Genomic DNA, 12790 nt, shown 5'->3' with positions numbered 1-12790 from the left:
CCCTTTCTTTCCACCTAAGTGACATTATAACCAATTCAATACGTTGCCAGAAATATCAACAGCTTACATAAAATAACATTTAATCATACTGATGTACTACACTGATTATTTAAAGGAATAAAAAATAAAGGAAAAAGAGAAGGAAGTAGGAGGGAGGGACATCTTTATTCACTTGTATCTACATTCGGGAATGTGGAAGGTATATGGTATAGGCAGATTCCAAACACTGTGTCAGGGGCTCCCAGGATATTCAAATGTTCAAGAGAAAGACAGGCATACATAGAAGCATTGAACAGACTGTCAAATCACAGAGGGAAGGTGGAGGAGGGTGGGTGGGTGGGAAGAGGTCAACCAAAGACCTTGCACGCATATATGCATAACCCATGGACACATACAAAAGGGTGGTGAAGGCCTGGGGTGGGGAGTGGGGGCGGGATGGGAGAGGTCAATGGGGGGGAAAGGGGACATGTAACACTTTCAACAATAAAGATTTTTTTAAAAAAGAGAAAGACAGGCGCGCTCAACATCTATCAAATACCCTGTGACTTACTGCTCGAGGCAGTTCACTTTCAATATTAGATACTAATGACATTCCTTTAATGACACCCTCTCTTTGAGAAGCTGAACCTTTAGTAGTTGATAAAAAATAAGAATCACATGAAATCAATATTGAACAAGGAGTGAGAGTGGCAGTGTCTGATCTGATCCCAGGCTTTGAAAAGCTGCACAGTACCCAACAGTAAACATGTGAAATTACCAAGTAATCCACTGTTTTCAATTAAACATTTTTAATTAAAAAGAAAAATACTAAAATATATATGTATATAAGTGACTTTTTCAAAGAGTTAATAAATTGTTAGGACAGAAATACTTATGAAGTTGTTTGGACCCAAAATGCTTTTTAAGTGAAAGTAGTAGGTATATCTTTTGGCTTAGGATACAGTGAAAAAAAATTATTGAATGATGCATTGTGTCCAAGACTTTTAAATGTTCTCATTCATTCCAGATTTAAAAATAAACCACAAAACCTGCCAAGAATGTATTTATGATAGCATTTCTGCCATCTCCTTTATTAAAACTGAGGATGCGAACTTCAGGTTTTGCTTATAGTATTTTTTCAACTTTAACTGAAAATAACATTATTGATTATTCTTGATAAAAAGTGTATGTCCAATGTATAGAAATCAAACAATTCAGGAAACACTAGAAAAGAAATACCATTTATAATCTCAATGTATAAAAATTACCACTGTAAACATACATGTTATGTGTTTGTGTATATATATGCATTATTTATGTGTATGTATATGTGTGTATAACCATAACATTCATGTTATTTTACAACTTGCCTTCTAAAAATTCAAAAATAATGAGTATTTTTCCCTGCCAATTAAGTTTACATATATTTTATCATTTTTATAGATTCACGGGAATCCATTCAAAGAATGTTTTGCTATATATTTAATATCTTAAGCATTTCAAATCAGTAACAACCTAGAAAAGAAACATTTTTGAAAATTAGAACAATAACAATCCTAGCTGGTCATCAGAAGAGGACAAAGCAATCTATTCCTTAACAGACCTCAAACCGTATCTAAAAGGGGGCAGTTGCCAAGCTAAATTTCTAAAGAATGAATCTTTAATTATTGCTATGCATGTGTTATTTCTAATTGATCTGCTACTGAAAGATTCAGATCCATTTTCCTTGAATGTTAGTCAGACGCGACTTTTCACATTTTTTAACTACAAAGTGCAACACTGGATTGTGGATTTTATTTCAATTCATCATGTAGTAGTTCTGTTTGACTACTAGTTGTAATCTATAGCAAATCACATTGTTTAGTGAAGTACTATTTCTCAGTAAAAGTTCTAAACAATTGTGTTGCACACTTTTCTCCTCACCAATCATTCCAATACAAAATAAAACAACCCATCAACCCATTTTCTTTAGCCTTTTCCTTAGACTTTTCCATCATTACCTGCCTTGCTGGTGAACTTGAACAAACTATGTACATACATCAACATTCCCCAAACTGAAGTGATGTGTACAGTTTTGGTTTACCCTGATTCCCTGTCTATTCCAATAAAAATTTCAAAACACTTTGATACAATGTAAAACATGGCTAGAAATAATGATATTGAAGTAAAAATCTATATAACATGATCACATTTAGGAAAATTGAATAGATAGGTTCCTATGGGTCCTATGATAATGGTAACCACCTGAATTCAATGGTGGCCTTCCTCAATCAGCAGATATTCTTAAAAATATGATGTCAAAATATACCTAATTCTTTTGTTTAAGAAGTGCTTTAGGTCCAAGCAATTTAGTTAGTATTTATTCCCTAACAACTGTCACCTGCTGCCTCAGCCCACTTGTGTTTCTGCCAAGATATGGGGACATGGTCATGGGACATGGCTGCAGCTCCCTCTGCAGTTCTGCCCTCACCCCTCGATCATCCCCTCCCAGACTCCCTGGGCTTAGGGCCACCTCCACTGCATTTCCACAGAGGACAAGGGGAGGGTAGGTGGACAAGTGTGGGTGTGTTTATGTGTGGGTGTGTATAAGGAAGATGTGTGTGTGTGTAGTAAGTGTGGGAATGATCTTATGAGTTTATAAGTGAGTGTGTAAAGATTGTGTGTGCAAGAGAAAGTGTACTTGTATATGAGTGTGTGTGTATATGGGTTAATGTGTGATGAGGTATGTGAATGTTTGTATAAGGAGCATGTAGACATAGGGTTGTGCATGGTATAGAGCTTTGGGATATGTATGTAATGAGCACATGTGTGTACATGTGTGACAGACTGTATAATATGAGCATGAGCACATATATAAATGCATGTATACCATTATGTGTAGATTTGATCCAACTTAGTTACAGTAAAAAAAGGCAACATTGTTTTAATTCCTGCCAAATTGTTAAATATATTTTAATGTTCCTGTTTGTTTTTCATAGCAATTTATTAAATCATTAAATTTTGCATTTATTATACATCAACTACACATTAACCACAATGCATGTTAATGTGCACCGAGGCGGGTGTACGGCCTGGCAGGTAGACAGTAAAGAGGGACTTTCCCAGAGCCAGAAGGCTCAGAGTTGATGCTGGGCTCTGCCTCTCAGCCATGCCATCTTAGCCAATCTCTCTGAGCATCTTTGCCCATATTTGTAAGAAATAAATACAATTAAGTACAGGTTATAAGGGTTTTTATGAGGATTAATTGAAATACATATTAATTAATTTAAAATTAATTTTAGAACATAGTCATTGCACAATCTCACACATACGTACACATTCATAAAGTCACTGACATACCCAAAAGCTCCTATATCCTTACACAAATTACCCACACAATCTTCACACATTAGCCCATACACATGCACACACACAAGCACACATTCGCACAGGTCCACGCCATCCATAGACGCACACACACCGTTATAAGGTCATTCCCATACACATTCCCATACCCTATGCACACATACCTTCTTTAAACACAGACATTCACACACATACAAATTTAAATACTAATTCAGGGAGAAGTTATATTAAACACATATAAACTTAAAAAATTGAGACTTAGTTGTGAATTGAATAACATACTCACAGATATATATAATACTCTTTCAAGTAATTGTAGATGCATTTATGATAAATGAATACATATTAATATAAACAATTACTGGAATAGAAATAGCTTTTTTATCCTGCATTTTGTTTTTTATTGTGTGTGCATGTGAAGGTAATTATGCAAAATATTTGTATAACAATGAATGGCTGGCAATGAGGATATGAATGATTTTACTGACTTCATTACACCTTGTATTTTGCAATTTAAAAAAATAATCATGTCTAGCATTCATTGTTTCCAAACATTTATTCTTATTTCTCATCTCAACTGCTCCTCAGAGATATTTAAAGACTTAGAATCTAGATGCCTATTTGGAAAATACTGGAAAATATATTTGACACTTTGCCAAATTACTTTTCTTTCTACCGTATTCCTTTCCCATTTCTCCCTTTCCTATTTCAATAAAACTTCTAAAATAATAAATAAATAAATAGTAATTCATGTTAAGTGCTTAGCATAGAGCTAGTATACAGATTTATTTTTAAAAGACTCTATTTAATAATGCTTTGGAAGCTATGTCAATAGGTATAGCATGTAAGACCAAAATAAATGACTATAATCAGCCCTCTGTATCTAACAGTTCTGCATCTGTGGATTCAACCAACAGGGATAGAAAATATTGGGGGGTATGGGGGAGTTACCTTGTTGCTGACATGTGCTAGGTAGTTAGTTAGGCCTACGATGATTGCATCTGTATTGAACATGTACAGACTTTCTTTCTTGTCATCATTCCCTAAATTATACAGTATACCAGCTATTTTACATAGCATTTACATAGTATTAGCTATTATAAGTAATGCAGAGATGATTTAAAGCATAGGGGAGGACCGCATAGGTCATATACAAACACCATGCCATTGTGTATAAGGAACTCGATTATCCACAGATTTTGTATCTGCAGAGGTATTAGAACCAATCCTCCCACGGATACTAAAGGATGGTTATAAAATGAGTATAAGAGAATGACACATTTGGGAATTTAAAAGGTATACAAATGTAAAAGTTACTTTTATTTTTGCTATTTTTCTAATATTGCTAGGATTCCCCTGACCCTAAAGTATTTCTTTAAAAAAAAAAAAAACGTAGTCAAGACCTCTGCATAATTTGCTATTTCTGAAGTCCCTTTAAGGTGTGATATTGAAACCATATATTCTACAATTATACTCTGTTTCCGAGTCTGACCTCCAGAAAACAGGCAACTGGGGTTCAGGTGTAAATGGCAGGTCCGGAGCCACCACCCAGGAGAAGCATGGATCTGCTTGTACTCAAAGAAGTGTCTGCAATCTGAGCTGGTCAACATGACTATCATTCATGGGTGGGTGACCTCCCCCTGGTCCCTGATGGATGTTACCCATTAGAAGTGGGGTCTCCCTGACTGTGTGTGAGGCCCACCTCCAGGGAGCAGATCCAGGGAGCCTTGCTCTATGCCTCCTCAAAACTGGGATTAAGGGTTCAGAGCTGATGTGGTTGTAACTATGCAAAAGCTCACTGTCATTTAATCTCAATTGTGTAAATTCTCCCTTTACATGTCACCTTTCATTATAGAAAGACTTTTTTTCTACAAACTGGGTTAAATAACTAAACGTGTATTCATGAAAAAGAAATGGTACCTTCTAATGCATTGTTAAATTAGAGTATAATTATTTTTATAGACATAACAATATGTATTAGTGTTCAAAACAGGACCAATAGACATTAATAGACTAGGTCAGTGGTCGGCAAACTCATTAGTCAACAGAGCCAAATATCAACAGTACAATGACTGAAATTTCTTTTGAGAGCCAAATTTTTTAAACTTAAACTTCTTCTAACACCACTTCTTCAAAATAGACTCGCCCAGACCATGGTATTTTGTGGAAGAGCCACATTCAAGGGGCCAAAGAGCTGCATGTGGCTCACGAGCCGCAGTTTGCCGACCACGGGACTAAATGGTCTGTCAAATATAAATAGATAAATGTTTGTGTTGATAAAATGTTTCTTACAAATAAAAAGTTATTTTTAAAATTCAGAATTTACTCAAAATTTATACCGCACACTACTACAGGATAGGGGCTAAGTTTCTCACATGGTTTAATTCTTTTAAATCTGTAATGGTCATGACATTCCATTGAACTCAGTAACTACAGTTAGCAGCCTTACTGTTAAAGCATGACTGAAAAGATTATTTGGGTAAGGTTGAACATGCCTGAAGATATTTTAAAATTATTAACTATCAGTCATAATTCAAAAGTTGCTTGTCCTCTGCAATTAACTCCCAAATCTTGCACCACCATATGCCCTGGACTGGAGTCCTCCTGAAACTACTGGGTTAGCCTTACACACTGATCTACACTACAGCTCCAGACTTTTCCATGGGGCAGGTTTCGTTTCAGATTCCCTGCAGAGAAGATAGTAATGGTTTTTTGAAGGTACATGAGGAGCATAGCAACCACTTCCATTTCTATGCCTGTGAAAACACTCCTCAGCTGCCAGGGAGCAAAAGGCAGGTTAAAACTGACCAAACAGGTCTCCGATTTCTTGGTACCAGATGATCAAAATGACTGTGAGGGTGTCCTAAGCTATTGAGTGTAATGATACATCTTTATACATTTAGAGCCACCTAAAATTACAGCAGTATCAACATTATCTTTTGTGAACTGGTAGCATGTGTCCTTACAAACAACATGGTCACATGTTTTCTATCTAAGTTTTATCATCACAAATATGAAGTATAAAACTAAAAGTTTATTTTTTTCTTATTTCTAATGTGAACATAATAATCTATTTCTCATGGAAAATATGATGGTGAAAAAGAGGAGAGAACAAAATGTCTGTTTTCTATATAAATTTTAATCTGCCACCAAACATTTGACAATGGACAGATAAGAACAAGAGTGAGAGGGTCTTACCTGTCTGTGATTCCACAGGAGTCTATCTGAAGGTCACTGAAGTTCCCCAGGGTCCCCTGCTGAACTGAAATCAGATCCACCACTTTGTTGCTGATAGAAATGCGTCTCATGCATCCCTGAAATCCACCAAGGGGATTTTTACATTTGGATCCAAAGCTGTTGTCAGGACAACCTGATAAACACAAAACAAAGTAAAACCGAGATATACCATTATGAGTAAAAGTTCAGCGTCATAGAATACTTCATTAAAAAATAAAACAGGCATTTGATTATTTTATTAAAAGAGAGAGAAAAGCCCCTTGCAGTTATCATTAGTTTGATCTCAATTACAAATTTCAATTCATACAATGTATTTCTCTTTATTATCATAGGATTCATAGGAAATTACTACTGTTTTAATAATTATTTGCAAGAATACTGACTTGATTCAAATTTTAAAATTATGCATATATTAGCTCCAGAATCCGTTAGTCAGCAGTATTAAATTGTCTATAATTTAAAGACAGGAACTTAAGCCTTTTGGAACACAAAAAGAGTAGAAAGAATGAAAATGTGCACTGTAGAAAGAAAAGATAAATACATCAATAATAGTGAAATACCTTTGCATTTAAAGCTACCTATTTGGAAAAGAAGTTATATTAACTTAACATAAAATACCAAAAAATAATTAAATGCTTTATTTTAATATGCATACAAGAGCCAAATATACATGCATTTTAATAAATCATAACGGCTTAATGTCAAAAACATTTCACAATTGGATTTTATTTATTCTTTGCCTCATAAAAGAATGTACTTTTATATTGATTTTTTTAACATTTTCTAAGACCTGTTCCTAATTATTTAAATAAAATAATAAAGAATTATAATATTGACCATTATTATCTGGAATTTAATGATGTTCTAAGTGTTTGTCTACCCAAGTGAAATAAATAATTTTATGGAGTATGAACACATATATTATACTTATGCATCTTTCATTAATCTTTCTTTGCTGTTATGGTTGTCAACCACTATTACAATTTCAAAGAATAAGAAATGAATCAGCAACTTCCTAATTCGGTACAATCCAAGCTAGTTTCCTACCTGGGAATGCACAGTATCACTAAATATTTTGACTGAGGATACTTACCCTTAATGCTTTGTTTTCCTAACAAAATGCAATTATATGGCAATTCAAGGCCAGATTCATATTCAAAACTGTTATCAAACACATTGAAATGTTGTATTTTAACCAATGGAGACAGTGAAGTTTCAAATGTAATTGATCAAGAAAAGGTAATGAAAGCTCTTTGAGTATCAATTTATAGTGCATAGCACTATATTTTCAGTGTTTAAATTACCTCTGTGGTGTAGGATACGGTTACCGTATCTCTGTATGTTTTCTCGATGACTTATTAAGCAATTACGGATGTTAAAATAAAAACGGAGAGGATAATAGTTCAATAATATTTGGGGCAACCACTATATGCCAGGAATATAAACAGCTCTGCTAATCTCCTTTTCTCCAGGTGGTGTTTCCTGACACATTTCAAACTATTTCAGGATAAAATAAATTACGCAACATGCCTGTAGGAAACAAAACTAAGAAAACTTGCAGTCACAAGGGAAGGTCATGGAACTTTACAGCAAGCGCACCCTCTTATCACAAGGCCTTTTATATTCCTAGCTACAGTGTTTAATAGCAAGAGAGGCTAAGAACAAAGAAAGGTTCAAGGCAGGTTCGTCTCATTATTCTGTAATAACAGGTATCACAAGTTCATGAAATGCAAGCGCAGAGAGAAGTGTAGCACTGAACCCGTCTGAAACGAAGGTTCTAAACTATGAAGATTTCTGGGGAATACTTAATGCCGAGTTAATGGATGGATCCATTAGTAGAGGCAGTCAGCATGTGAAAGCACCTCTGAGGGTGACACATAAATTATCACTGAATGTCACTGTGCCAGAGTGAGATGTCAGGTTTGACTTCCTGGTGATGCAGCGAGTTCAGTGGGTGGATAACGTTTGATCTACACAAGCAGGAATGTGTGAATTCTGCACACAGTTTGGTATCTCTAGCTTGTGCCATACAGTGTATTAGTCAATAGCACAAAGAGTGCATAGGGGGATATGCAGAAATTAATCTGGAGAACCCAGATTTAAAATTGAGCATTTATAAATGATAAAAGCTGGCCACGATGCAGTCTGATTTTTTGAAAAGCATGCATTTATTTGAGGGGGGAGTAGAACAGAGTAAAAAAAATGACAGGCAAATAGTGGAGTTTGGTGTGGTGTACATCGAGTGCTGCAAGTTCAGGAGCCACCCCCTCTCCCAAAGTTACAGTGGCTCCGAGACCGACCGAGAATGGAGCTGCACCCAGGCTGCCTGAGCAGACTGCTCCTCCACAGTGGGTGCTGCAGCCAGGTTCACCATTTGCTGATAAGAGAATTGTAAGCTTGCCATTGAATTTAAAGACAAGCAAGGGAGTACCGATGGGACATGTGTCAGAACATGGGATATTTATTTACTTGAAGATAAACTGGCTGAAGAATTAACTACCTAAGAAAAACCTTCCACCTACAGAAGACAGCCTAGTGATAAAGGGAACTCTCATCTACACAGACCAGAAGGTTTTCTGGGTGAACATCCCTCACAGTTTTCCCTAGGGGTGTTCCCAGGACTCAGCTTTCAGTGCTAAACCTGGGGAGGTCTGGTCACCCCATTGCCAGTACCATCAGGCAATCAGGGCCCTGTGCCTGTCCTGCACTTTTGAGGACCTCGTTTAGCCTTCATCCAACCAGGCTTCTGCTCATGGCCCCAAGAGGCCTCACCAAGTAAGGCGATGTGCCTACTCAGACCCTTCTCCTAACTGTCCAGTCCACATCCAGAATTCCCAGCCCCAAAGCCCTAAGCGGGCTCCCAGGGGGATGGACTGCCGCTAGCAAGTCCTGGAGGCACCAGGCTGGGAGGAGGAGGCCGGCAGCAGAAGCCCTCGCTCCCAGCCCTGGAAATGCTAGGGAGCCCTGGAGTTGGCAGGGGATGTATTTAGTGACTAGAACTTCATGCCAGGATCAAACATATTCCGGTACTGAAGGGAACCGATTGAGAAGATGACTGAATAAACAGAGATACCTAAGTAAACTTAAGATTAGAATTCTACTTAAGTTAGAATTCTACTATGGAAGCTTCCACAGTGCATTCTTCAAAAATTCAGAAACATCTTAATAGATGTCAATTCATAAAGATCAGGAGGGAAAGAATAAACCCCAAATTTAAGACATGAAGGGATATGATCCTGGAAGGACAAATGGGTGTTTGGTGATATTATCTTCCTTAAGCTGGGAAATGCATGTGTAGATGTGTATTTAAAAAAAATAAATAAATAACCAGGAACCTTTAAATTGTATATATCATGTAAGATGTGAACAACAGAGGAAACTGGGTGTGGGCCTATGGGAAGTCCCTGTACATCTTTGCAACTTTTCAGTAAATCTAAAACTATTCACAAAGTTTATTTAAATATAATGGTGTATATCATATGCATCACAACAAAAGCAACCTGAGCGCACATGTGATCTATTTCACTATAAAATATTATGGGTATGAATAAAAACAATAGAAATATTCTACAAAAAAAAATAGGTAGGCACTGTTAAATCTGAACACGGACGTAAAATACTTTAAGAATGATTATTCCATTTTCATGATTTACACTTTCATCCAGCCTATTACTTTTATATATATTTTTTGGAACATTTGATAATATGCTTGTTCTTTTTCTCTTTATCTCTGTTAGTGCTTCTAAATCTTTTTCTTTGAAGTAAAAGCTGTTGGTTAAGTTGGTGTATGTATTTTACCATCTCTTAAAGGAATATGTTCCTATGGGTTACCAGATAATCAATCATATATCCCATGAGGTTTTATAAACAACTTGGTTCAGAAATATACAAATCTTACTAAAGGAAGAAATTATATCTTTTAAGATGGTTGGCAGTATGCTGCCTTTCACAGTAATAGATCATGTAGGGGTTTTGTTTGTTCTTAAGATCAGATGAATGATTCATGCTTTCTGTCAATTCTCAGAATGGAATTTGTATTTTATCTATATATAATAAAGATTGGGCTTTCCACCAAATTCAAAGTGATTCTAGACAGACGTAACAATTAAAATTTAAAATAACAACAAGAAAAAAAAAAAACACTCCTCAAGTCATGTTAGAAATAAGCCTTACTAATAGTTTTACAACTTTACCTTTCTAATGGCAAATAACATTTTATTTGATAGTCAGTGCTAAAGATGTATTTCCATTTCTAAGCTTTCCTTTCCAAGTTTTTAGTTCAATCAAACATCCACTGGACAAGTAAATGCTTCATTTGTTTTTGTTCTCTGAGAGAGATGGCCTGGCGTTGAAGGCTAATGCCCGAATTTCACCAAGTGTATCAGTTATTGCATTATTACTTAGCATTGAGAAGAGGTTTCTATAACTAATTATGTTAGATTATTTTGTCCATTGGCATAACATTGCCCTTCTGTACTGGGCAGTAGAAACGCAATACGGATGCTCTGGAGATGCTAAGAGGCACAATCAGGAAAATACTGCAGAAAATGACATATAAGGACCATTTAACATTAGAAAAATATAACGAAGTTTAAAAGTAAGAACTGAAGCTCAGCCAGCATGGCTCAAGTGATTGAACCAGGAGGTCCTGGGTTCGATTCTGGTCAAAGACACATGCCTGGGTTGCACGCTCAACCCCCAGTGGGCATGCAAGAAGCAGGGGCTCAAATGATTCTCGCTCATCATAATTGATGTTTCTATCTCTCTCTCCCTATCCCTTTTTCTCTGAAATAAATAAAAATATATTATTTTGTTAAAAAACTTAAAAAAATAAAGTAAGAACTGAAGAGGGTGGCCTAATTTCAATCAATCTCATTGTAGAAACTGTAAATATAAGTAAGTTCACCTCAAAGAAAATTTTAGGTCATAGTTTGTCATCTTGATCCACTCAACATTTCCATGTTCAAAGAAAATGAGACATTATTCCATAGCATTGACATGAGGTGAAACATGATGACATCACCAAGACACAGGGCTAGTAACTGCAAATATGGTTCAATTGCCCACGAGCCCAACCCTTTCTCTTACCTCCAAAATAATAGGTGCCACCTGAATAAGCCTGCTCAGGCCCCAGGGAGGCAGCAGCAGAGGCCACCTGGCCATCCACCACCACACTCAGGTGATTCCTCCTGGCAGATAAGGAGACGGAATGCCACTGTCCATCATTCAGTCCAACACCTAGGAGAGATAAAATCAGTTAAAAGAGTTATGTCTCAGCAGTGAACAATATAAACAGTTGGTGAGGAACAGTAGGAACAATTGGTGAGAAACAGCAATATACACATCACTCGATCAAGTACAACTCAAATCCTATATAATAAAAGCCTAATATGCAAATAGACTGAACGGCTGAATGACCAGTGGAATAACGGGTCACTATGATGCGCACTGACCACCAGGGGGCAGACGCTCAACGCAGGAGTTGCCCTCAGCCCGCAGGCCCCAGGCCAGCCAAGTCAGGTGCCAGTGGGGGGTCCCCAATCGCCCTCCCAGTCACCCTGCAGAGGGAGACGACCAGTGGTGGTGGTGGCGGGGGCCAGGGCCGGCGAGCTGGTGGCACCAGGCTGGCCAAATCAGGTGCCAGTGGGCTCCCTGCCCCTATCACCCCACCAGTCAACCCACAGATCAGCCCTGATTGCCAGCCAGGCCTAGAAACCCTACACATGCATGAACTTTGTGTATTGGGCCTCTAGTCTATTAATAAAAGGAAACAGAAAGGAAATGGAGGCAAGTGGGAAATAGCACTCTATGGGGGAAATGTGCATTATTACCTTCCTTTTTTAGGGCCTCAATAGAGAAAACAACATTTCCATATTTGGACAATCCTAAAGGTTAAAAATCTTTCAATTATTTGGCATGGACCAATTTTCAGCTTCCATCATGTAATTTAGCTTTAATAAGGAGGGGTTTGAGAAGATCCCAGATATTTTCAAAAATTTGAGGTTATACTCAATAAAATGATTTATCTTTTACTAGAGGCCCAGTGCACAAATTCATGCACCAGTGGAGTCCCTCAGCCTGGCCTGTGGGACCAGGCCAAAACTGGCTCTCCGACATCCCCTGAGGGGTCCCGGGTTGTAAGAGGGCACAGGCCAAGCCAAGAGACCCCACTGGTGCATGATCAGGGCTGGGGAGGGACACAGGAGGTTGGCCAGTCGGGGAGGGTCCA

At 37.3% G+C, this 12790-nt stretch overlaps 1 protein-coding gene across 6 annotated transcripts in view; it reads right to left on the bottom strand.

The window, feature by feature from the left end:
- CNTNAP4 (contactin associated protein family member 4) overlaps nucleotides 1-12790 on the bottom strand; it is a gene marked incomplete at both ends in the record, with an annotated part of 248388 nt that overhangs the window by 69927 nt on the left and 165671 nt on the right. For 5 of the 6 annotated variants that reach the window (XM_079799313.1, XM_079799316.1, XM_079799318.1 and 2 more), the window contains 2 exons: nucleotides 6523-6694; nucleotides 11650-11799. In XM_079799313.1, coding sequence (XP_079655439.1) covers nucleotides 6523-6694; nucleotides 11650-11799 — 322 coding nt within the window. The remainder of the gene's footprint in view (nucleotides 1-6522; nucleotides 6695-11649; nucleotides 11800-12790) is intronic. The other variant, XM_079799317.1, reaches the window with a different exon arrangement.

This window comes from Cnephaeus nilssonii (assembly GCF_951640355.1).
Source record: "Cnephaeus nilssonii genome assembly, chromosome: 20".
In the NCBI taxonomy this organism is placed as follows: domain Eukaryota; kingdom Metazoa; phylum Chordata; class Mammalia; order Chiroptera; family Vespertilionidae; genus Cnephaeus; species Cnephaeus nilssonii.
This window is presented reverse-complemented; position numbering and strand designations above follow the sequence as displayed.